Raw genomic sequence first — 25,872 nt, 5'->3', positions numbered from 1 at the left:
AACAGACTCCCTTGCTCCCACATACTCGCCCTATAGATTGTCAGGGTATACTACATTGGAAAGAACCTTGTTTGGAGACGATTCGCAGAGGCTCTGCCCCCAACTGGCTAGCCCTGCACTGCCCACCACAGGCTTCCTGCACGAATGGACTGAAGCACCTGGACTGGTCATGTCAGACAGGAGCCTGGGCTAGCTGGACTCTGGCACTGATGCAGCTAGATGGTGTTCCACTGACCCAGTGTCCCATGCTGTGACTCAGACAATCCAGCCCCACATGCATACAGAGGGGGCGAGTCACTAAAAAAGTCACCAACATTTATTTTGTTTGCAAATTTTACTTAAAACTTGCTCCTCAAATCAAGGAGGGTAACTCCCTAAGAGCTGCCTGCTCCGCTCATCAAGGCCCCCAGGCACAGTCAGCTCATCATCCCAAAGGGCAAAGGAGCTCTACTGTTGCCCCTGCCGGCAATGGGGTAGACAGACACAATCTGCAGCTCCACCTTCCTGACCTTGTATGGCACTTAGCCAAGGCCCCACTCCCTTTAGCTCATCAACGATCCCAAGGGGATCAGCCTTGCTTCCCCTACTCTGCCTCCTTATGGGCCCTGGCAGGTCACAAGAGATGTTTCCTTCCTGTGACCTAAGCAATCAGCTGCTGTGTCCACCCTGGAGGAGGCTGCTGCTTGGTGGCTGGGACTGACCTTCAGAAAAAGCCTGTTGGCCCTTGACACTTCTCCAGTGCTTCCCAGTGCAATCTCCTGCGCAGACTCCCTGGCCTCAGGCCACTTCACATGCACCAAGGCTGTGGCAGCCACTAACTATCCATGAGACCCTAAGTGCCAACTCCAGAACCCCCACCAGCCAGCTAGGTAGGGCACAGGATTCCACCCAAGAGGACTTCTAACCAGGAACTGCCCTCTGTGACATCATGAGGGTGGTGAGGCCGAGAAATGACCATCACAAACTCTGCTCTGACTCCAGGGAGATGGACTGCACCAAGGCAGAGTGCATGGGGAGTTCGTGGAAGCACAGCAGTGCAGCTAGGAGTGGAAGCTAGGCAGCCCGTGGTACAGGCTAGAGGAGCAAAAAATGCTGCTCATCCCAGGACTCTGTCCCTCGGCACAGTTCTCTTGGGGGAGATGTGTGTGATCACTGGTGCCCACACAGCTGTCCTCAGCAGTATGGCAATAGGCTCTCCCTGTGCTCTAAGCTGGGGACTGCTTGCCACGTGGGAGGGGAGGGAGGACAGAAAATGGGGACACTTTGCTTGGGGGAACAGGTGCTAGTTCTCAGGGCCAGGAGAAGTCCAACCCTTCCCCCCTCAGGCATTGTGCTCCTGTTGCTCAGCCTACAGCTCCCTGCTTCTTGGAAGAGGCTCCACTCCTGCTTCTCCCCCCCTCGCCCCCAGCCCTGGCACTTGCTGTTTATCGCCATCCCTGGCCTGCGCTCCTTCTGCCCACCCCACACAGATACAGCTCTTGCTCAGCCCCTGCACAGCCATCTGGCTGGCATCAGCTGCTCAGCTCTGGTTAGAGACACGCAGGCTGGTGAGGAAATGCCAAATTAGTGTGTCACTCTGCAATCCACATCGATTGCCAGGTGCCCATGGCAGCTTCCCACTTGGCTTCCCAGTTCCAGGCCTAACCTTGCAATGCTGCTAGCTGGAGCAGTGGTGGAAACTCCAACTCAGCACTCAGGGGCCCTGGAGACCTCTGTCATCAGCAAGCTGGGGACAAAGAGACTGAATGAAGCCATTCCCTGCTACAGGCCAGTTCATTAGAATTCACAGCAAGTCTGAGAGGCTGCACAGCTTTTCTGTGGGCGTGGCGCCGCTTGTGCTATTCCCAGTTTAGGACTGGCACACAGACAGCCAGACCCACACACAGCACTCTCAACACCATGTGAGACGCCCACAGTGCAGGGCAAGCACGCGGCTGAATTGTCCCAGCCAGCCTGCCTGAGCCCCCCAGGAAACTAGATCCCCACAGCTAACAGAAAAAGGGGCTGGACCCACTCCAAAAAGCACACCATAGCCCACTCCCACTAGAATGGCTGGGCAGCCCAGCCCTGGCCAGCTCTACATGGTCCCGGGTGGCACCAGTGCAAAGACTCGGGGTCTGGCCAGCACGTCATGAAGATCTGCTCAGAGGGCTGCCCACGCTGCAGCACAGCCTGGGGAGAGCTGACAGGACACGATCTCTAGTGTAAAAGCGGCCACTGCACAAACCCAGAACTGGCACACAGGCCTCCCAGTAGGGCTGTTGACTATACTGAAAGAGAGACTAGAAGACATCCACTCTAAGCGAGCCTTCCCTCTGACATGGCAAACTGCGTGCTTGACCTTGCATCGCAGTTCAGGCAGGGCAGACACAGGTCGGAGCAGTCCCCAAAAAGGAACTCAAGCAGCAAGCTGTGCATACTGGATCCCGACCCGCTCCTGGCTACTGGGGGCAGCGTGCAGCGGCCGTGCCTGAGCCTAGTTAGCAGTGCTCTGGCGCCAAGAACCAGCGGATTTTGGAGACCGTCACTGTCAGCCCAGGCCTTGCCGGGCGTCGCCACGGACAGCACAGAACTGGGACTGTCCAGGGCTGGTCTGGACTTGGGAGGTGTTGGGCTCCCAGGGTGTGACCCGTCCTGCTGCCAGGGCAGCTTCGCCCGTAGGCTGGGCCAGGAGGGCTGAGAGCGGCTGACACTACGGGGGCAGGCCCGGAATCGCAGCTCGAAACCCCGAGAGCACGGGACAACAGTGAGTCGAGCGACCCCTGCGGGCTCGTCGAGCGGAGAAGATGCGTGCGCGAGTAGCTCCCACCTCTGGGCTACCCCAACGCCGGAACCCGCCAGCGGCCAGCGCCCCGCCGCGCCTCCAGCTCTACCCCCTCAGCGCCCGGCCCCGCCTCCAGTTCTGCTCCCAGCCCCCGCCCCGCACCTGGCCCTGCCTCCAGCGCCTAGCCCACTCCCCCAGCTGGTCTCTGGGCTCCGCAGGGCGACCGCGTTCCGTTCATTGCCACGCCTGGGGCTTGCTCCGGAGCCAGGGACAACACACGATCTCGCTGTTGCCAAGTAACGGGAGCGCGGCTGGACGGTGGCCGCAAGGGAAGACGCCCGACCCTGCGCGCGCAGCGCTTTTGGGGCGGGGGCGGGGCCGGACCCTGGCCAGTAGAGGCCACGCCCCCCAGCCCGGAAGTGTCGCGTCAGGACCCCCAGCGTCCGAACTAGCGTCAGCGACATGGAGTCACCGGTGAGGGCCTGGGTCCGCCGCCTTCCCACAGTGCCCCGCGGGAGGGGCCTTGATTGGCAGGCCAGGCGGGGGGAGAGAGGGACGCAGGGACTGGGGGCAAAAGCTCCACCCTCCCGCCGTGACCTCCGTGTGACCCCCAGGGCCATGACCTCTTCCTGCGCACACAGTCCCCCCCCCCCTCGGTTCTGTTCCCCGTCCCTGCACCTCCGGCATGCCGAGCTCTGACCCTTGTGCCCAGCGCTCCTTGCCGGCGAACTCCGCACGCGCCCCGGTGCCCTGGTCCTTCCCTGCGGGGTGCCTGGCTCGGCGCCCCCTGCCTCCTCCATATGCTGACGGGCTTTTCCTGCGCAGGTGCTGAGGAGCCCGGAAGAGATAGCAGCGCTGTACCGCGAGCTCAGCCAGTGCCCCTCGCTTTGCAGTGCCTGCATCGGGCCCGAGGTCACCACTCAGTACGGGGGCAAATACTGCAATGTCTATACAGGTACTGACTCCGCTGCGCCCTGCGCGTTCCAGGGCCCCTCTGTCCCAGTGCGGGGAGGGCTGGGGGCCCCAGGAGCAGAGAGCAGCTTCATTGTTCCTAGCTCTGGCTCGGCCTCGCCATGGGAGGCCCCCCAGGTCTCTCATCTCTGAGGTGAGGCACTGAGGAGGTGATGGGCTCAGACTCTCTGCTTGCCATATGTCCAGTCTCAGCAGAACCACACCAAGAGCCCACTTGGGGCTCTTCACGCGTGTGAAGGGATTTGTGGCAGTTGGGTTCTGTCGGATCAGCATAGCACCCCCCGTGGGCAGGTTCCCTGGGCTTGGGTTCAGCCCCTCCCATCCCTGCAGCTGGCTCCAGCAGAAGAAGCAGTGCATAATGGGATCCTTTGTTGTAGCAGAGAGCACTGTACTGCCTGTCTGTTACCTACAGCCCCCTCTCTTACAGTCAGCAGAGACGCTGCAACTCCCTCCACTTGTCACAGCAGCATCCGGCCCTTGCCTTCCCCAGTTAAGGGTTTCTACGGCCTTCTGTGTGTCTTCTCCGGCCTGGCCAGTCCTGCTTCCTGAGTCACTGCTCCTGGCTCTCCAGACTTCTATTTTCTCTCCACTCAGAGACCTGACTGAACCATGGGGCCTGCCCATTGCCACATGACTGTGATCCCTTTCTCCAACTGGAGAGGTGGGAGAAGTGTGCTGGTCCCAGCTCCCTGCAACAGAAGCTAGACTGCGGTCCCCATGTGCCAGCTGGGGAGCTGAGGCACAGACAGTGACAGCTGATTTTCAGAGGTATCCCCCATCCCAGCTGCTAAGCGCTAAGCACACTTGACCATCAAGCCATAAGGAACTGGGCCAGGATCGCACAGAGCTAGAGCTGAACATAGATCTCCTGAGCCCTAAGCTGCTTCCTCAAGCCCAGTTTGCGTCCAGATAGCACAGAGAATGCCAGGAGTGCAGGCAGGCAAGGTACCCTTCTCTGCACACAGGCCATCCCATCTGATATCTTTGCTCTAAGGCCAAAGGGGAGGGGAGTGGTGCCAGCCCGGTGCAGGCGGCAGCTGACTGCCCTCTCCTTCCAGAGTGGTCTCAGCAGGACCTGGAGAGAGCTGAGAGCGTGAAGTTCTGCCGCCAATACCTCATCTTCCATGACAGCCAGGCCATCGTGTACTCTGGCCCCTCGGGCACCTGCAGTGAGATCAAGGGAGAGTGAGTGTCTCTACCCTGTGCCTTTGCTAGTGCCCACCGTGTGCCCATCTCCATCCCCACAACTCTGCTAGAGCCTGGCCTGACTGGCTGCCCAGTGCGGGCATGGCTGGGCGGGAGGTAGGGGCTGCCCTGCTGTGGGATGTAGGCAGCTGGGAAAGAGCTTGGGCTGTGTTGGCTCCTGCCAGGGGGCTCCAGCAGGAGGGACAGAACCAAAGTGTGGCTCTGCACCTTTCCCCCTGCTCAGAATGTGGAGGGTGGGATGTCCTGGGGGCCTTATGTGTAGCCATGAATCACCTCTAGCTACCAGGCTGCTGGCTGGGGAGGCAGAGTGTTCCACTACACTGTTCTGCTCCCCCCCCCTGCAGCTGCCCGTCCCCTGTGTCCCTGGGGGGGCTCCAGGCTGAGTTGCCTGCAAAAGACCACTAGCAGAGGGTGGGGCTCTTGGCTGCACCTGCTCCTGCCTCCTGGAGGAGGCATCTGGGCCACCTCAGGCCCCCCTATGCCAACTGCTTCTCCAACTTTGCAATGGGGAGCTCCAGGTGCCAGGCCTGCTGTCCTTGCCTTTTGCTGCACCTGCTGGGAGCAACTCTCCATTGTGCTGTGTCCTGGTGTGTGTTTAGATGGAATATAGGAGCCAAAGGGTTCATATGACCCAGTCCCTGGCCAACAGTAAACTGTGTTAACCATGGCCTGGGCTTTAGGATCTGGGGACCTCTGCTTGCATAGTTCCAGGGCAAACAGCCCAGCAAACACCCCATTAACTTTTGCTGAACATCCAGGAAGGAAGGGAAACCAGCTGAAGTTTTTGAAATGGAAAGCACTGAGTCAGGCTTTCATTGTAACCATGCCCCATGTTCCCTTTCCCTTTGGCAGGAGGGGCCTCCCCGTGCCAGACAGTCTTGTAGACAGGGTTATAGCTGGCAAATAACTGCATTTGGGGAAAAGAGAAGCAGTGAGCTGAGAGGGACTAGGATAACTGCTGCTGCTCAAGTCTGATCCTGTTTGCTAAGAAGACGACAAGCCCACACACCAAAGATAGAGCAGAAAAGACAAAAGAGAGATTCAGCATCTGTCTCTGGGGCTGACTTCATTGCAGCCTCACTGCTGGAGAAACCCAGGCCCAGCCTATGTGTCTGATCAGCCATGCTGATGCTGGCAAACTTGTCCTAGCAAGAGGCGGTTTGGCACAGTGCTTTTAGCAGCCAATCGGTCATGGGTTTACAGTAGTGTTGCAAAATAGTCCTCTATCTCTATATAACGCTGTCCTCGGGAGCAAAAAAATCTTACTGCGTTATAGATGAAACTGCATTATATCGAACTTGCTTTGATACACCTGAGTATGCAGCCCCGCCCCGCTGGAGCACTGCTTTACCACATTATATTCGAATGTGTTATATTGGGTCCCGTTATATCGGGGTAGAGGTGTATGTAGGTATGGCTGGCTCAGCCACACTCTTATTAAATAGGAAGGAAACAGAAAAGGCTAGGAAAAAGAAAAAGGATGGGGAGGGCAAAGGCCACATGGGGGAATGAGGGAGGGACAAAGTCTCATGTCCCAGATGGGGGTTGCGATTCAGCCGAAGCCAGCGGAGGTGGTTCTGGCCTCTTGGTCCCTCTCTTTGGCCTGGCCTGGTCTGGTTAGGACAGCTCTCAGGAGGAGGAGGGGGAAGGCCTGGTTCCAAGGCAAACCACCCACGATGGTGAAGCTCGCTGCAATGGTTGTCACCACACAGTTGCTGCTCCAGCTAATTTCATAAGAACGGCCATACTGGGTCATACCAAAGGTCCATTTAGCCCAGTATCCTGTCTTCCAATAGTGACCAATGCCAGGTGCCTCAGAGGAAATAAACAGAACAGATAATCATCAAGTGATCCATCCCCTGTCTCCCGTTCCCAGCTTCTGGCAAACAGTCTAGGGACACCATCTCTGCCCATTATGGCATATAGCCATTGATGGACCTATCCTCCATGGATTTATGTAGTTTTCTTTTGAACCCTGTTATAGTCTTGGCCTTCACAAGATCCTCCGGCATGGAGTTCCACAGACTGACTGCATTGTATGGAAAAATACTTCCTTTTGTTTGTTTTCAACCTGCTGTCTATTAATTTCATTTGGTGACCCCTAGTTCTTGTATTATGAGAAGGAATAAATAACACTTCCTTATTTACTTTCTCCACACCAGTCATGATTTTATAGACCTCTATCATATCCCCCCCTTAGTCCTCTTTTTTCTAAGATGGAAAGTCCCAATCTTGTTAATCTGATATGGCAGCCATTCCACCCCCTAATCATTTTTGTTTTTCTTTTCTGAACCTTTTCCAATTCCAGTATATCCTTTTTGAGAATGAGCAACCACATCTGCACACAGTATTCAAGATGTGGGCATACCATTGATTTATATAGAGGCAATATGATATTTTCTGTCTTCTTAATGATTCCCAAGATTCTGTTTGCTTTTTTGACTGCCGCTGCACATTGAGTGGATGTTTTCAGAAAACTATCCACAATGACTCCAACTTCTTGAGTGATAACAGCTAATTTAGTCCCATCATTTTATATGTATAGTTGGGATTATGTTTTCCAATGTGCATTACTTTGCATTTATCAACATCAAATTTCATCTGTCATTTTAACAACAAGGAGTCCAGTGGCACTTTAAAGACTAACAGATTTATTTGGGCATAAGCTTTTGTGGGTAAAAACCACACTTCTCCAGATGCATGGAGTGAAAATTGCAGATACAAGCATAAATATATATTGGCACATGTAGAGAATATATTGACACATGAAGAGAAGGGAGTTCCTCAGCTCTTGTCCCTTACTGCCCCTCATCTACTTACGCTACATTGATGACATCTTCATATGGATTCCACCTGGATTTCAACAATTTCCACCCCACCATCAACCTCAGCCTGGACCAGTCCACACAAGAGATCCACTTCCTGGACACTAAAGTGAAAATAAGTGATAGTCACATAAATACCACCCTACACCTTGCATGCCTCCAGCTTCCATCCAAGACACATCACACAATCCATTGTCTACAGCCAAGCCCTAAGATACAACTGCATTTGATCCAATCCCTCAGAGAGAGACAAACACCTACAAGATCTCTCAAGCTTTCTTAAAACTACGATACCCTCCTGGGGAAGTGAGGAAACAGATTGACCGAGCAAGACGGGTACTCAGAAGTCACCTACTATAGGACAGGCCCAATAAAGAAAATAACAGAACGCCACTGGTCATCATGTACAGCCCCCGGCTAAAAATTCTCCAGCGCTTCATCAACGATCTATAACATATCCTGGAAAATGATCCTCCACTCTCACATGCCTTGGGAGACAGGCCAAACCGTGCTTACAGACAGCCCCCAAACCTGAAGCAAATACTAACTAGCAACTACCCACCACACCACAGAAATGCTAACCCAGGAACCAATCCCTGTAAGAAACCCCATTGCCTTCTCTGTCCCCATATCTACTCTAGCGACACCATCATAGGGCCCAACCATACGAGCCACACCATCAGGGGCTCATTCACCTACACATCTACTAATGTGATATGTGCCAGCAATGCCCGTCTGCCATGTCTATTGGCCAAACCAGACAGTCTTCTACATAAAAGAATAAATGAACACAAATCATATATCAGGAATGATAACATACAAAAGCCAGTAGGAGAACACTTCAGTCTCCCTCAACATTCAATAACAGATTTAAAATTAGCCATTCTTCAACAAAAAAAACTTCAAAAACAGACTTTAAAAAGAAACTGCAGAGCTGCAATTCATTTGCAAACTTAACACCATTAATTTGGGCTTGAAAGGGACTGGGAGTGGCTGGCTTATTACAAAAGCAGTTTTCCCTCTCTTGGTAACTCCCTCATCATTTATTGGGAGTGGACTACATGCACCCTGACTGAAATGGCCTTCAACACTGGTTCCCCACTTGTAAGGTAACTCCCTTCTCTTCATGTGCCAATATATATTTATGCCTGTATCTGCAATTTTCACTCCATGCATCTGAAGTGGGTTTTTTACCCACGAAAGCTTATGCCCAAATAAATCTGTTAGTTTTTAAGGTGCCACTGGACTCCTCATTGTTTTGAAGATACATGGTACCACTCTGATACTATCTGCCATTTTGTTTCCCAGTCACCCAGTTCAGCAAGATCCTTTCGTAGCTTTTCATAGTCTGCCTGGGACTTAACTATCTTGAGTAGTTTTGTATCATCTGCAAATTTTGCCACCTCACTCTTTGCCCCTTTCCCCAGATCATTTATGAATATATTGAATAGCACTGGAACCAGTACAGACCCCTGGGAAATACCACTGTTTATCTCTTTCCATTCTGAAAACTGACCATTTATTCCTACTCTTTGTTTTCCTATCTTTTAACCAGTTACCAATCCATGAGAGGACTTTCCCTCTTATCCCATGACTTCTTACTTTGCTTAATAGCCTTTGGTGAAGGATCTTGTCAAAGGCTTTTTGAAAATCTAAATACACTATATCCACTGGATCCCCCTTGTCCATGTGCTTGTTGACTCTCTCAGAGAATTCTAGTAGATTGGTGACGCATGATTTCTCTTTACAAAAAACGTGTTGACTATTCCCCAGCAGATTACGTTCAACCAGTTTGCCAGGTACTGAGGTCAGGCTTACTGGCCTGTAATTGCCAGGGTCACCTCTGGAGCCGATTTTAAAAATTGCCGTCACATTAGCTATCCTCCAGTCATTTGATACAGACGTTGGTTTAAATGATAGGTTACAGACTACAGTTAGTAGTCCTGCAATTTCACATTTGTGTTCCTTCAGAACTCTTGGGTGAATACCATCTGGTCCTGGTGTTTAGTTTATCAATTTGTTCTGGAACTCTGACACCTCATTTTCCCCCAGGTCTGTTTGTTTTCCAGCCTCCAAAGGCAGAGGGGTAGAATAGCCCTTTGACCACCAATTAGGCCAAGTTTCCAATACTAGGTTTGATCCACTAATTTCTGGTCCCCTCCTCCTCATAGTTACCAGTGTGACCAGAACACCCAGTCCTTTGGGGACTTTCGTGCATATTTTCTTGCACCATTTTGGATGACAGGTCACTGTGACAGCTTGGGAACGTTTACTCTCCTGCCGACTGAGCTCACAGTCAGGGTCAATTGCAGGCCAAAATATCACAAGCCCCAGCTCCACCCCCCCCAGCACCCCTGTGGGGGTGGGTTAGCACATGTGGGTCTAGGATCCTGTGGACTTCCTGAGCCCTGGCTGTGTGTCTCCTGTCCCCAAGCCATGCCATGCCTCCAGGCCCACTCCAGCCTGTCTCCCCCTGCAGGCTGCTGAGCAGAGAGTCTCCCAGTGGGGCACTTAAAGCCGTTTTGCGGAAAGCCAGCCCTGGCAAAGGCGAGGAGAAGCAGTTCCTTGAGGTGAGTCAATAGGAGGCTGGAGCTGCTGGTGCTGTGAGAAAAGTCCTGGGCAGAGTGAGGGCAGCCCTTGGCATCCTTGCTGTCTGGGACTGAGTTCCCTCCCTGGCCTGATCATGCTCGGGACTCAAGGAAGAGGTCAGCCCCTGCTGCTGACGGCCCCTCCTCAGGCCTGGCTTTGGGGTAGAGGGATCCCTTCTCTGTAGTTCCAGCAGGCCGCTGGGGTGGGAATCCCTGTGGCTCTCCCCTCAGCATTTACCAGGCACTGCTCATGGCACACTGGGGCCCGGCCAGCACACCTGATCCTCTTGGGATCCCGGGCTGGTATGGAGCAGGATGGACAGGGCCATGGCCAGCCCACTCCTTTCCTTCGTGGATGTAGCAAGCCAGTTCAAGGTGGGCCCTGCTTCCCACTCTGCAGCCAGGCAAACTGCCACCTCAGCTGGCAGCTGTTGCCAGCAATACCTAGCACAGCTGCCTGTTCCCCCTTCCCTGTGCTGCCATTTCCTGCCATCTGCTCTGTGACCCCACAGTCCTGGGGCCTGGCCCCTGATGTCTTTGTTCCCCTAGATCTGGGATCAGAATCGCAAGGTGAAGAGCATTAACCTGACAGTGCTGGAGAAGCATGGCAATGTCTATGAGGATGGTGAGGCTAGGTCCCCACGGATTCGCCTTCTCCCTAAATTGGGGGAGGGGTTGGGGCTGTGGCGTGGGGCAGGATGGAGGATGGCTGGCCGGGCGTGGGGAGGGCGGTGAAGGAGGCCCCACAGCCGTCTGGCTGGGCATGGGGAGGGTGGCGAAGGGAGTCCCCAGGGCCCATGATGAGGGCACTGGGCTGTGCCACCCCACAGAGTCTGACCAGCACTTCCCCAGATCAGTTTGGCTGCTTGTCCTGGTCGCACTCGGAGACTCACCTGCTTTACGTGGCCGAGAGGAAACGGCCCAAGGCCGAGTCCTTCTTCCAGAGCAGAGACCTGGAGCTGAGCAGCGGCTGTGCTGATGAGAGACGCGACAAGGCTGTCAAGGTGTGTGGGGCGCAGCTGGAGGTCCCGAGTTGGAGCTGTGGGTGGGCCACTCACCGCACCCCCACAACCTGCCGGAAATCCAGGCATGGTGCTAGGGACCTGAGCAAGGATTCAGAGCAATTCCTGACTCTGCCACTGAGTGCTGTGCCCTGCTTCCCTTGGGGATGCTGGGCCTGTGGGGCAGGGGATGGCTGTCCTGTGGGCTCTGGCAATGCAATTAGAGCCAGATTGGCCCTGGGTCCGAGGCACAGGGCTGTTATGCCCCAGGAAGCAGGAGGGCTGGAGGTCAGGGGTCCCCCAGGGGAGGGGACACTCATGGCTCTGTGTTCCAGGGGGAGCAGTTTGTGTACCATGACGACTGGGGCGAGGCGCTGGTGGGCAAGAGCATCCCGGCTCTATGTGTGCTGGACATGGAGAGTGGCAATGTCTCGGTGCTGGAGGGTGTCCCGGAGCACATTTCCCCTGGGCAGGTCAGCGTGGGCATGGGGAGCCAGGCACAGGCAGTGCCCGACTGGCACCTGCTAGCTGCCCAAAGCAGCCCCCAAACACCTCTCTGTCTGTTCCCTCATGCCAGCTGCCCCTGCCGGCACCCATAGGTCACCCAGTTTCCATGAGGGGTTGATGTGCCTCAGCAGGGGAATCTGCCCCCCAGGACACCAGTCAGCAGGGCGGGGCCATGCTTTGGTTCTCCAGAGGGCACCACTCATGATTTCATTCCCTTAAACAGAGTGGGAGAGTTTCTAGCTGCTCTTGGGCCACCTCTGACACATTTTCCCCCGCCACCAGATTCTCCCCACGCCTTCTCTTTCCCTGCCCCTCTTGCTCATTGGGGCTCTCCTACTTTGCCTGCAGGCTTTCTGGTCCCCTGGTGACACGGGTGTGGTGTTCATAGGCTGGTGGCATGAGCCCTTCCGCCTGGGCCTGCGGCACTGCACTAACCGCAGGTGAGTGCCCTGTGCTGCTGCCAGATGCCCCTGCCTGTGCAAGCGGTGCAGGGGAGAGGAGCCTCCCCATGTCCAGGTGTGGAGCCGTATCCATGTAGCTTAGGCCAGTGGGACTCTCAGAGAAATGCCCTTGAGGCGCCTGTTGGCTGGGGCTGCTCTGCCAGGGCAGAGGGCCAGATGGGGCTGACCCAGCCCTGCTCCGAGAGCTGGCCCCAGCTTGCGGGCATCTGCTGCAGTCGCCTCTGAAAGAGGCCACTGCAAAGGGAGGGGCTGCGGGGGGCTGGGGCTGCCGGACTCAGCCTGGGGAGCCGCAACTCGGATCTGCCAGCTGGGAGCAGTGGCAGGAGTGGAGGCTGGGCTGGCTGCTCCCATCGAGTGTAGGGCAGGAGGGTTGGGCAGCTGTGGAACCCATGCAGTGACGGCCGCGCTGCTCTGGTTCCCAGGTCAGCGCTGTTCTATGTGGACTTGACGGGAGCAAGGTGTGGTGAGTCGCTGCTGCTGCTTTCTGAGCCAGTGCCCTGCCCATGTGCCCCCCCCACTCTGCCCATGGTCCCCATTGTGCCCATGTGCCCCCTGCCCACATGCCCCCATCCTGACGCTGCCCTACCTGCATGCCCCCTGTCCTGTCTGCTGTCCATGTTCTCCCCATGCACTCCCACCTAGCCTGTGTGCCGCCCTCATGCCCCCCGCTCTACCTGCGGTCCCCACCCTGCCCCTGTGCCTCTGTCCTATCTGTGTGCCCCCTGCCCGCAGTCCCCACTCTGCCTACATGCCCCCATCCTCCTGCTGCCCGGCCTACGGTTTCCTGCCCTGCCAGTGTGTCCCCTGCCCTGCCCGCGGTTCCCGTTCTGCCCACATGCCCCCGCCCTGCCTGTGCCCTTCCTGTGGGCCCCTGCCTGCCTCCCTCCCTGCCTGCGCGCCCCCTGCCTATGATCTCCTCTCTGCGCATGTGCCCCCTGCCCTGCCTTCATCCCCTCATCCTGGCTGCGCCTTTCCCACATGCCCCCTGCTCTGCCTACGTGCGCTCTGCCCACATGCCCCCTGCCCTACCCACATTGCCCCATCCTGCCTGTGCCCTGCCCTTCCCTCATGTCCCCATCCTGCTTGCGCCCTGCTCATGTGCTCCCCATTCTCCACCATGCCCATGTGCCCCCTGCCCACAGTCCCCACTCTGCCCACATACTCTGTCCTGCCTGCGTGCCCTGCCCATGGTCCTCGTTCTGCCCATGTGTCCCCTTCCTCCCTGTACCCTGCCCGTGTATCCCCAGGTGTGTCCATGCCCTGCCCTGCCTGTGTTCTCCCCCTGTGCTTTCAGTCCCCGCTCTGGCCATGTGCCCCCATTCTGCCTGCCCCCTGCCTGCATGCCTCCTGCCTATGGTACCCGCTCTGCCCACGTGCCCTGTCCTGTCCGTGCCTGGCACATGTGTCCCCCACCCTGTCTGTATGCTCCCCGCTCTGCATGCTGCAATGCCCCCGTCCAGCTTACCGCCTGCCCGTGTGCCCCCATCCAGCCCGAGGCCTGCCCTGCCCAACCCCTACCCTGCCCCACCCTGCCCACCTGTCCATCCTCCGCCCTACCTGCCCCCATCCTGCCTGTGCCCACACTCCTCTCCCGGCCTCCCATCCCACTGCAGAGCTGCTGTCAGATGACTCCAAAGCCGTGTGGTCCCCACGCCTGAGCCCTGACCAGTGCCGCATCGTGTACCTGGAGAGCGGCGTACTCGGGCCCCACCACCAGTGCAGCCGCCTCCGCATGGTGAGTGGGTCCCGCCAGGCTGGGGAGTCAGTACCAGGGGTTGGGCATCAGGCTCTTTGCCACCCAGCCAAGGCCGTGTGGGCCATGTCCGCCAGTGGCACTTCCTGCTGTGAACCAGTAATCGGTCACATTGCGTAGGCTGGGTGCTTGGGCTTCTCCAATGCTGCCATAGCCAACTGTCTGTGCCCATGGCGGCACAAATAAGAACCATCTTCCCTGGGCATGTCAGCCTGATACATGGGCCTGGCCTTGCTCGCTCTGCTGGTGCCCCCTGCTCCCCACAGGGTCGCACCTATTGCCCCCTAGTAAGGCACCAGATGGTGCCCGTCGCACAGTGCTGCTGCTCCCTCAGGTGCCCGGGAGGAGCTGGGAGAGGCCTGCTGGAGTCTAGCTAACCCAGGGCAGGCTCCCCAGTGTGCTGGGCCTCCCCATGAGCAGCCACCAGCCCTGCCCTGGATCCCCCAGAAAGGAGGGGGCAGCATTGCAGAACAGAACCCCATGCTGAGTGCCCCCGGCCATCTCTTGCAGTATGACTGGTACACGAAGGTCACCTCCACCGTGCTGGATGTCGTGCCCCGGCACAGCCAGGGTGAGTAGCCAGCCAGGTTCACTGGAGATGAGGGAGGAGCTGTGCAGCGGGATGATGAGGCAGGCTGGGCACCCAGGGACTGGCGCTCTTCCCATGTGAAAGTTAGCATGCGGCGCTGTCTGCTCAGGAGGGACCAGGGCTGCTTGGGACCAGAAGGGGCTGTGGGGTGGGAGTGAGGGGCACAGGCAGGGTTGGGGAGGCAGGAGGCTGTGGGTTGGGAATGAGGGGCACTGGCAGAGCTGTGGGAGCAGGGAGCTGAACAGGAGCTGCGTGGGAAGCTTGGTTCCCTGTTGCTGGCCATTGGTGCGTGTGCCCTGTGTCAGCATGGCTGGTGTGCAGAAGACAGCGCGCTGAGCCTAGGGCCCTCTCCTTGCAGGAACGTTCACAGGGATCTATTGCCCGGCACTGCCAGGCCTGTGCTGGGCAGCCGATAGCCAGAGGGTCGTCCTGGACACCGCTCAGCGCAGCCGACAGGTACTAGGGTGGGGAACTAGGGCAGGGCAGCCGCACAGCTATGCTGCCTGCAGGCATACGCAGAGCCCGGGGCCTAGGCCAGCCCTGAGCAGAGAGGCTGGGGGTGTGCTGGGCCCTCCCTGGCTCTGACTCAGCCCCAGCTCTGACAAAGCTTTTGGTGTCACTCTAGGAGTTGCTTGTGGTGGAGATGCTGGGTGGCAACGTGACCTCTCTAACGATGGGTAAGTACTCAGCAGCCTGCTCTGCTTGCGCTGTCCCTGGCTGCCCAGTGGGAGGGGCTGGGAGCCCTGCTGCCCGCAGACTCCTCCAGTGAGCTCCAGACCATGACCTAGACATCTGTCCCTCTGCAGGTGCCCCCCTGGGCAGCTGGTCTCTCCTCACCATTGACCGGGATCTCCTGGTGGCCAGGTTCTCAACCCCCAGCTGCCCCCCCACATTGGTAAGGGGGAATGGGCTGGAATGGGAGGCTGTGCTATGACCACATGCAGACTCAGGAATAAAAATGTACTGGCTGCATCCACACCACACGCCAGCCAGCATGCCAAAGCATCTCCCTGCTCAGGTGCTGGGCTAGCAGGGAGCAGTGGGGCAGGAGTGAGGGGCACCAGCAGAGCTGGAGAGTGGAGCCCAAGGCTGGGCTAGCAGGGGGCTGCAGTCACTGGCGCTGCATGCAGGCTGCTTACTCATTCAATGCTGTCAGTCTTTCCTTGTCAACCCCCCTTGCCAGCTGCAGCCATTTCCTCCCCATATGCTGCCAGAAGATATCTGCAAAGGCCCCCCCCCCCCGAGCTCCTGCCCACCCCACCCCACCCCCACCCACAGGGTCATATCCCCACTTCCTGAGCATGCTGCGCTCGCCACTGATGGGCTCTTTCCCCCGGCAGAAGGTGGCCTTCCTCCCCAGGGCTGGGCAGGAGGCCCAGGTGCACTGGGTGTGTCTGGAGGATGTGACCCCCATCCCGGAGATCAGCTGGGCGATCCGGCTCCTGCAGCCGCCCCCCGACCAGGAGAACCCGAAGTACAGTGAGTGCCATCGGGGGTCGTGGGCTAGGCCCTGGAGGGCCGGCTCCAGCGCTGACATCACACTCTTCCTTTGCAGAGGGTATCGATTTCGAAGCCATCCTGCTACAGCCCAGCAAGGGGCTAGGGCCGAGGAAGCTGCCCCTAGTGGTCATGCCCCATGGTGAGACCCTTGCCCAGTGTGCCCCTTCTCCACCCCAAGACCTCTGCCTTCCCCGGCTGTGTAGATCTGATTAGGCCTAATTTTGAAGCCTAATTTTGAGTGTTGTGCTGTCAGATCTGGCTCTCCTTGACCTGCATCAGTGCTGCCACCTTGCTCTGGGGGGGTGCCCATGCCCACCCATCTGCAGCTGTTCCCCTCTTGCTGTGGGGCCAGCTGTCGTCCTGTGCCATAGGTTGTCACAACGGCTGCAGGCCACTCCCCATTCACTGGATGCTGATTGGTCAGCACATTTCCTCCTCCCCCCCCATGGCAGGGGGAGGGGAGCAGCCCCAACCCAACCAGTGCCGGACGTTGACAGGCGAGTCCCTCTGGATTGGCGGGGGGGACAAAATTGTGCCCTGATGGTTGTGTCCATGGAGAGTCCTTCCCTAGGCAGCTTGCTCTGGTCCCTAGGAGGATGGCAGGCGGTTGGGCCAGATCTGAGTGAGGCACTGCAGCCTGGTGTATGACGGGGTGGCAGCCCTGCTCGGCTTTGGCACCTGCCATCAATAGTGCAGAGAGCCACGTGCCTGCCGGCCCAGGCCAGGATCCCACCCTCAGCACAGCTGGCGTCATCACAGTGAGCTGCCAGCACCCGCTGGGCCAAGCCTGGAACAGGGTCAGGGTGGGGATACAGAGCTCAAGAGAGGTGGGACCGAGAACTGTCCCCTGGCTGCATGCAGGGCAGAGCCCACCCAGCCCCACAGGGAGTGCAGCCACCCAATGGTCCTGGTCCACCAAACCTTCAGCCCCACGTGGAGCACAGCCACCCCACAGTCCTAGGCCCCTAAACCTCTCAGCCCCATGGAGACCACAGCCACTCCACAGGCCTGGGCCCTTCCCAACCCTCCAGCCCAATGGAGAGCACCACCTCCTCACTGGCCTGGGCTCTTAGACCCCCGCAGACCCACGGGGAGCACAGCCGCCCCACAGGCCTGGGCCCCTGACCTCTCACCCTGAAAGCCTCCTGTTCAAGGCAGTCGTGTGTTGGGGGAGCCTAGCAGCGTGACCACTTTGCTCACTCAGCTCTTCCCTCTCCCTGCCAGACACCATGTCCAAACAACTACACTACACACTACCTTCGACCCCCTTCCCTCTGGGCTCTGCCCCATGCTCCAGCCCCTCACTCCTCTGCCCTCACCTTGCAGGAGGCCCACACTCCGTCTTCACGGCCAGCTGGATGCTGTACCCTGCAGCGCTCTGCAGAATCGGCTTCGCCGTGCTCCTGGGTGAGTCCTGCTGGAGCCACAGGGGACAGGCATGATGCAGCCAAGGCCTGGTGAAGTGGTGGCTGTGGGCTCCCTAGGTATGGCCGTGCTCGGCCCCTGCCAGTTCCCTGGGCACTGAACCCTGGTGAGGAATTGCTGGGCCAAGGCTGGAGCCCTGGTGCCCTGGAGCCCCCTGGAGAGGGCTGAGGGAACAGCTAGGCCGAGGCACAGGGAGGCTGAGCTCCTAGAATGCAGCACCAACATGGGGATGGCCATTCAGGGCAGCGCCCTGGGCACCATCAACATCCCTGGGGCAGCTGACAGGAGGGTGCAGTGCCCTGCCCAGCCCAGCCCCACCGCACTTGGTTGCTGCCCTCTCTCCCTGCGTCACAGGCCTGCAGGTGTCCCTTGGCAAGGGGTGGGGTCTCCTGGCGGGCACCCTGCTCCCCGAGCCTGGCTGGGGGCTGGCTGTGGCAAGCCAGCCCTGTACCTTCATGAACCCCTGCTGCAGGGGGACTGGAAGGGGCTCTCCCGTCACACTGAACTCTCTCCCACAGTGAATTACCGCGGTTCGCTGGGCTTTGGCCAGGATAGCATCGCCTCCCTACCCGGCCACGTAGGCTGCCAGGATGTCAAAGACGTGCAGGTAGTGGTTGCCCCCCAACCTCCCCCACAGGAGTGGGACAGTGTATGACCCACAGCCAGGGGACCAGACTGTTCCCTCTGGGCACCTCCCGCCCAGAAACTTGGTGGTGGGAGGTTGGCTCAGCCAGCCTATCAGGTCCTGGCCCCATCCCAGCGCTTCCCCTCTGCCCCCTCCCTGCCGACTCTGGGCGTCCTCTTCCAGGCCTGGCTTCCTCCTCCCTGAGACAGCCCTGTCTGCCCCATGGCACTGCCCATCTCATCCCATTGCAGTACTGTGTGGAGCAGATGCTGCAGGAGGAGTCCCTAGACTCAGCGCGGGTGGCACTAGTGGGTGGCTCACATGGGGGCTTCCTTGCTTGCCACCTCATCGGCCAGTACCCGGACACTTACCAGGCCTGTGTGGCAAGGAACCCTGTCGTCAACATGGCCTCCATGATCAGCGGCACCGACATCCCGGACTGGTGAGTGCCTGGGGCTGAGACCTTCCCCACCCCCTGCACCTGGCGCAGCCTGGGTCCCGCCCTGAGCTGGGCTCTGTTGCCTCTGCAGGTGTCTGACTGAGGCTGGCTTCCCCTATGCACCCAACACCCTCCCAGATGCTTCCCACTGGGCAGAGATGCTCCATAAGTCACCCATGCAGTACGTCGCCCAGGTATGGAGCCCCACCACCACTCAGAGACTCTGCACCCCCCTGTGACGGCTTCCCTGGGATGCAATCTAGAACTGGGGTACTACTAACCCCTCTGTCTTACCAAGCTGGGTTACCTCTCACACTGTTATGCTGTGACAAACTGCAAACTTCTCCAGGTACTACACACACAGAGCCATCCACAGGCAGGGACACACCCAGATGAGTTACATGAATGCTTTTGACAGACACTAATGATCCAACAACAGAGAGTCTCCACCCAATTCCTCCCAGTTCCCCAGCCTAGGGCCCCAGGGCTGTACTGTCTTGCCCTGGTCAGAAGCCTGACCAGTGTAAATTCATTACTCAGTCTGCCACTTCTAGCAAGGAAAGTGGACATGCACCAGCCCTTGCAACCTGAGCAGATTTCCCAAGCACTTCAACCAAAACGCACTGTTTTAGGTAAAATATAAAACAGATTTATTAACTACAGAAAGATAGATTTTAAGTGATTCTAAGTAGCAGGCATAGAGATCAAAGTTGGTTACCTAGGAAATAAAAGTAAAATCACAATCTGAGTTCTATAAACTAGACAAGATTTTGAATCAAGTGGTGTCTCACCCAAACAGATAATATAAGCAGGTTACCGAACTTCTGTACACAGGCTGGGACTCCTTCAGCCTAGGACCACCTCCCCAGTTCAGTCTTTGTTCTCCAGATGTGTTTCCAAGTGTTGATTTGTGGGGGGAGAGAGGGCAAGTGATGATGTCACTTCCCCCTTTTATAGCTTCTTCCAGCTTGCTGGAAAGATCCTTTGCTATGATATGGGTGAAGCAGTCTCCATTATCTACATGCTATTTCTGAGAGGTATCCATTGTATCCTGGAATTGTCCTTGGGAGTGTGGATTCCTTTAATGGGCCATCAGCAGTGTCTGGCTGTTCCATTATGGCACCTGAAAGGCTGGGTGTGGGTATTCCCAAGCTCACAACATATTTCAGTGACACACACATTTCAAAACTTCATAACTCCACATACAATCATGGGATACTTTGACTTCTGTATTTGGGTGGGTGGCTCCAGTCAAGATAACAGGGCCACGCATGGGGGGAGCAAATTCTGTGCCAGCCCACAAGGGTGCCATTTCAGATTTTTTTGGGGACGGGGGAGCAACTTAAGTAACTGAAAACTCTAGGGTGGTTTCTTTTGTTTTGTTTTTTTTGGCAGATAATTTAGAAATCATCTGATAGGAGCACTGTAACTAATTCCTATATCAAGAAAGAAAATTAGAAAATATTAGACCCACTCAGCTTTAATACTAACGTTCTGACATCTTGTGGCAAGTCACTTAAGGGACCGTGGGTAGGTTTATATAATTGTATATATATTGTAATGTATATTCTTACTCAGATACTCTTGCTAACGTCAGAAGGGACAATCGTGGTCATCTAGTCTGACCTCTTGCACATTGCAGGCCATAGAACCTCACCCACTCCTATAATAGGCTCATAACCACTAACTGAGATACTGAAATCCTCAAATCATGATTTAAAGACTTCAAGCTATAGAGAATCCACCATTTACTCTAGTTTAAACCTGCAAGTGATCCATGCTGCAGAGGAAGGTGAAAAAAACCCCAAAGTCTCTGCCAATCTGTCCCAGGGAAAAATTCCTTCCCAACCATTAATATAATGATCAGTTAGACCAGAGGTGGGCAACCCTTCACAAATGGTGTTCCAAGTCTTCATTTATTCACTCTAATTTAAGATTTCATGTGCCAGAAATACATTTTAATGTTTTTAGAAGGTCTTTTCCTATAGCTCTTGTAATAAATAACTAAACTATTGTTGCATGTAAAGTAAATGAGGTTTTTAAAATGTTTAAGAAGATTCATTTAAAATGAAATTAAAATGCAGAGCCCCCTGGACTGGTGGCCAGGACCTGGGCAGTGTGAGTGCCACTGAAAATCAGCTCCCGTGCCACCTTCGGCGCACTTGCCATAGGTTGCCTACCCCTGAGTTAGACTCTGAGCATGTGGGCAACCCCCATCAGGCAGATACCTGGGAGATAATTCTCTGTAGAAACTCAGGGCCCTCCCCATCTAGTGTCCTATCTCTAGCCGTTGGGGATTTTTGCTACAGGCAGTCGCTGATGGGCCACACACCATTTTAGGCAGTCCTGTCATACCAGCCCCTCCATAAACGTATCAAGCTCAGTCTTGAAGCCAGTTAGGTTTTTTGCCCCCACTGCTCCCTTGGGAGGCTGCTCCAGAACCTCAGTCCTCTGATGGTTAGAAACCTTTGCCTAATTTCAAGCCTAAACATGTTAATGACCAGTTTATATCTATTTGTTCTGGGGTCCACATTGGTTCTTAACTTAAATAACTCCTCTCCCTCCCTGGTATTTATTCCTCTGAGGTATTTAGAGAGAGCCATCATATCTCCCCATAGCCATCTATTGATTAGGCTAAACAAGCCAAACTCTTGAGTCTCCTTTCAGAAGGTAGGTTTTCCTAAGATCCTCCTAGTGGCCCTTCTCTGCACCTGTTCCAGTTTGAATTCATCCTTCTTAAACATGGGCAACCAGAATTGCACACACTGTTCCAAATGAGCTCTCACCAGTGCTTGTATAATGTCACTAACACTTCCCTGTCTCTACTGGAAATACCTCACCTGAAGCACCCCAGGACCGCATTATTCTCTTTCACAACAGCATCACTTTGGCAGCTCATAGTCATCTTGTGATCAACAACTACACCTGGCTCTTTCTCCTTCTCTGTCACTTCCAAATGATAAATCCCTAGCTTATAGCAAAAATTCTTGTTAGTTCCTAAATGCATGACTGTTACTTCTGTTTACAAGGTCATCCAGATCTTGTATGATATTCTGGTCATCCTCCGTATTGGCAATATCTCCCAGCTTTGTGTCATCCACAAATTTTGTTAGCACACACCCACTTTGTGTACCAAGGTCAGTAATAAAAAATGTTAAATAAGTTTGGTCCCAAGACTGATACCTAAGGAACTCCTCTAGTAACCTCCCTCTACCCTGACCCAGTTCACCTTTCAGTATGACCTGTTGCAGTCTCCCCTTTAAACAATTACAATTATCCACCTTTTAGTTCTCATATTAATCCCCATCTTCTCCAGTTTAACTAATAATGTCTCATGAAGAACTGTATCCGATGCTTTCAGTAGATTAGATCTACTGCATTTCCTTTGTCTAAAAAATCAGTTCATTGGCCAAACTGGACAGTCTCTATGCAAAAGAATAAATGGACACAAATCAGATGTCAAGAATTATAACATTCAAAAACCAGTCAGAGAACACTTCAACCTCCCTGGACACTCAATTACAGCCCTAAAAGTCGCAATTCTTCAACAAAAAAAACTTCCAAAAACAGACTGCAATGAGAAACTGCAGAACTGGAATTAATTTGCAAACTGGACACCATTAAATTAGGCTTGAATAAAGACTGGGGGTGGATGCATCATTACACAAACTAAAAAACATTTCCCCGTGCTAATTTTTCCCGTACTGTTACTCACACCTTCTTGTCAACTGTTGGAAATGGGCCATCCTTATTATGACAACAAAAGTTTTTTTTTCCTCCTGCTGATAATAGCCCACCTTAATTGATTAGTCTCAGGTGCCACAAGTACTCCTCATTCTTTTTGCTGATACAGACTAACACAGCTACCACTCTGAAATTAGTAATTTTGTACCACCTCTTGAATCCAACAATTGAAACAATTGTAGAAAAATCTACAATTACTTTCTATCATTTAGGCTACTCACTTTTTGCAGTTCACCAAGCTTAGAACAGATCATTTAACTTTAGGAAACATCCTACCAGCCCTTTCTTATCTTAATCACATATTAAATCACACTGTTTATAACCAAAATTCTGACTCCCTGCCTCAGGGGCCCAAGATGGGAGAAATCTCCTGTCTCCTCTGCAGAGCTCATTATATTGCACATTCAGAGTGCCTTCCTGCCCAAGGCTTGCAGTTTGGAGGTGCAGTGCCCCTCCCCAAACTCCACCATGCATACAGTGATAGCACATACAATCTAACAGGATATTAATGTTTTAAAATGATATCTTACAAGGCATACTTTCTACAAAACACATCATAATGATATGGCAGTGGAGAATATGGGGTTGCCAGGGTGCTGCTTTGAGCACAATATGTCACACCTCCCCCTTATGTTACTGCAGGAGGGTTAGTCACTGACTCATGTGGAGGCAGTGGGCCTAAGGTCCTTTTTAGGTTTTGACTATACAACTCGCAAGAGTTGCTAAACATTGCAGTGGTACCCTCATGAGCTCTTGCACATTTCTGTGTATCGTCTCTGGGTTGCTAGAAAAAAAATTTTTTTTAATCTATGCAGCATTGTTAACCATTTTGCTTTTTAAAGTGGTGTTAACTCAAAGACACATATTAGTGTCTTCTAGAGTGTAGGTATCTTGGCATTTAGCCATTGAGGTTTCCCCTTCCACACAGCAGACCAGGTTTGTCTACTGTGACAAGCTTCAAGACTGTTTATGGGTATTAGCTGAGAAGCAGCATTATCATATGGCTTCTTAACATAAGGTGTGTTCTTATTACCACTTCTAATATGTCCAAGAGCATTTCCCAAAAATTATGCATGTTACACCTTTTCATAGGATTTACCATCAGAACCAAATTCTTTGTCATAAGATTTACCATTAACATCAACTCCTTTCACAAAGTTTAACAGTAACACCAAATCTCATCACAAGGTGTTTCCAAGTATTTTTTTTATCATACCACGCCTTCTGTTTAGATAGTCTAGTTTGTTCAGTACCCATTGTGTCTTCCAGTTCCTTCTTGAACCTCAGCATGTGTTCAGTTACTGTTTTTTATTTCCCTTCAGTGTCTCCTTCAGTATAGATTTTCAATCCAATGTCATTTTTGGGGCTTCCTCTCTGGCAACCTCTACTTTCTTCTCCTTTAAAGCCCTTAAGTGAGCCTCAACTTCCAGCTGTTTTAGTTCCAAAAGTCTCTGATGTTCTTTTTCTTCTGCTTGCAGTTTGTGCAGCATCAATTTTGCAACTGCTTCACTCTCACCATCTTTCTGCTTTTCTGTCCCCATTTCCCTTTCCTGAAATAAGCAAACAGAAAATAACAAACTTTAACTGTTCTTAGCCACCACCCAGTTGCACCCCAGGGAACCTGTCCCACCCCCCTGTTCTGAAACCCTGTTCAGAGACCCAGACCCTGACCCTGCCCCGCTCTCCCTGGTCAGAGACACACACACCCCTCCTCATCTTGGTGTGGGCCCACAGTGCTGGCTGTGGGACCTAGGTCTCTGCACTGCTCTCCCTACAGGTTCGGGCACCTGTGCTCCTAATGCTGGGAGAAGAGGATAGGCGTGTTCCCCCCAAGCAGGGGCTGGAGTACTACCGTGCTCTCAAGGGCAGGGGCATTCCTACTCGGTGAGTCCATGGGGGGCAGGACATGGGGGTCGGCTGGGGAGAGAGAACTGATTGGTGCAGGGGCTATGGCTGGAGTGGGGGGGACACAAGCTGGGTGCTCAGGCGCAGTGAGGCCAGTGGGGCTGGGATCACCAATGGAACAGGCTGGCACCAAGGGAGGGAGCTGGAGTTATATGGGGGAAGCTGCCTGGAGGCTCAGATGGCTGCAAGGAGTTGGTAGATCCCACATGGGCGGGGGGGTCTCGGTGCAGGAGTCCTGGGGGAACTGGGGTGGGGAGGGGTCCCGGTTGCATGCTTGGACAAGCGGGGGCTCTTGGTGTGTGCCCAGGTGGATGGGGGGGTCCTGATGAGTACCCTGACAGGTAGGGGTCCCTGGGGAGCTGATGGGGGGAGTCCTGGTGCATACGTGGGTGGGTGGGGGAGGTCCATGGGGAGGTGACGGGGTGCAGGTCTGTGCCCAGGGGTGTGGGTGGGGGTCCTGGAGAGCTGGTTCTGGGGTACCTTGCCAAGCCCTCTTCTTCTCCACAGGCTGCTGCTGTACCCCAGGAACAGCCATGCACTCTCTGGCGTCGAAGCTGAGGCCGATGGCTTTATGAACATGGCGCTCTGGCTGCTCCAGCACCTGCAGTGCTGATAGGTGCTGTGCTCCGCATCTCCCTGAGCCCTGTAACTTGTTTCCAATAAACCCACGGCTCATCTTTTGTCTGAGTCACCTCATCCCCAGGGGTGTGGCCTGCTCCTGGGTGGAGGGACTGGGTCTCTGCCGCAGCAGGGGCCCCTTTCGCTAGCAGGCTATGGGGCTAGGGTGGGGGGAGGAGGAGCCACCTGCAAAGGGCCCTGGGGGACGAAGGTGGAAGATGTCCTAATGCAAGCTCTCCCCTCCCCCACCTGGCTGGCGTTACACTGCACCTTGAGAACAGCTCATCCTGTGAGCCTGCCCCCTTCATGGGCTGCCTTACAGCCCTGCCAGGCCAGGGCATGGGCAGGTGTCTCAAAGCGCCAGGATCAGGCCTTTGAGGAACCTCTCAATGGCCAGCCCCCAAGGGGCCCCCCTCCCTCAGGGCAGGCCACACATTCTCACCTCCTCCTGCCTACCCTGGCCTGCTGAGCCATAAGCCTGGGTGAGACTTTCACCCTCACCTTCCCAGCACCCAGACAGTGCTGGCAGTGACACACAGCAGCCTTGTCCAGTCAGAGCAGGATTTCTGAGTCACCGGGAACAGCCAGGGCTGGGACAGCTTCACCTAGCCATGGTGTCCTGCAGGCACGTGTTGGCTCTGCCCCCGGTGAGCGTTGCCCAGTCGTTTTTTATCCCTGACATATCAGGTCAGCGAACTCAGGTCCAGGCTTACTTCAGACACCCCACCTCCTGGCCCCAGGGCTGGGAATTAATTGTGACATCCCTGGGGCATCTTTCCAGGTCCTCCAGGTGGTTCGCTGCCCCTGCCCCTCATGGCTCCTTCTCTGTCCCAAGAGTGGCATTTCATCCTCTTCGCATCCACAGGGCGGCAATGCAAAGTACAGAGGGAAACTGAGGCAGGCACAGGCATCATAAAAACTGCAGAAAACTTCCGCTTTGTGGCAGCAGG

The 25,872-nt window shown here is 55.0% G+C and overlaps 1 protein-coding gene across 11 annotated transcripts; it reads left to right on the top strand.

Moving 5' to 3' along the window:
* Positions 1–3,130: 3,130 nt before the first annotated feature.
* On the top strand, positions 3,131–24,984 carry APEH (acylaminoacyl-peptide hydrolase). Of its 11 annotated transcripts, none has more exons than XR_004001202.1 (22): positions 3,131–3,238; positions 3,590–3,719; positions 4,795–4,921; positions 10,247–10,337; positions 10,905–10,980; positions 11,208–11,359; positions 11,692–11,829; positions 12,212–12,303; positions 12,747–12,787; positions 13,938–14,059; positions 14,588–14,648; positions 15,025–15,122; positions 15,292–15,343; positions 15,473–15,561; positions 16,007–16,145; positions 16,222–16,305; positions 17,493–17,573; positions 18,110–18,198; positions 18,468–18,658; positions 18,747–18,849; positions 24,134–24,283; positions 24,812–24,901. XR_004001202.1 is itself a non-coding variant. In XM_030568866.1 (22 exons), the coding sequence occupies exons 1-22, from the start codon at positions 3,227–3,229 to the stop codon at positions 24,915–24,917; spliced, it is 2,181 nt and encodes a 726-aa protein (XP_030424726.1). In that variant the 5' UTR covers positions 3,131–3,226; the 3' UTR covers positions 24,918–24,984. The 11 variants fall into 11 exon arrangements, 10 of the variants coding, with proteins under 10 accessions (XP_030424726.1, XP_030424727.1, XP_030424731.1 ...); XM_030568866.1 differs by having other exon boundaries at positions 24,177–24,283; positions 24,812–24,984; XM_030568867.1 differs by lacking the exon at positions 10,905–10,980 and having other exon boundaries at positions 11,186–11,359; positions 24,177–24,283; positions 24,812–24,984.
* The last annotated feature ends 888 nt before the right edge of the window (positions 24,985–25,872 follow it).

Source organism: Gopherus evgoodei, chromosome 7, assembly GCF_007399415.2.
Source record: "Gopherus evgoodei ecotype Sinaloan lineage chromosome 7, rGopEvg1_v1.p, whole genome shotgun sequence".
Classification (NCBI taxonomy): Eukaryota; Metazoa; Chordata; order Testudines; family Testudinidae; genus Gopherus; species Gopherus evgoodei.
Note: the sequence above shows the minus strand (reverse complement) of the source record. Positions and strands in the feature narration are given on the sequence as shown.

Bases quoted from the DNA above. Each gene is read 5' to 3' on its own strand.
- APEH (XM_030568866.1), top strand. The intron at 3,720-4,794 runs GTACTGACTCCG...CTCTCCTTCCAG, and splicing joins ATACTGCAATGTCTATACAG to AGTGGTCTCAGCAGGACCTG. The intron at 16,306-17,492 runs GTGAGACCCTTG...CTCACCTTGCAG, and splicing joins CCTAGTGGTCATGCCCCATG to GAGGCCCACACTCCGTCTTC.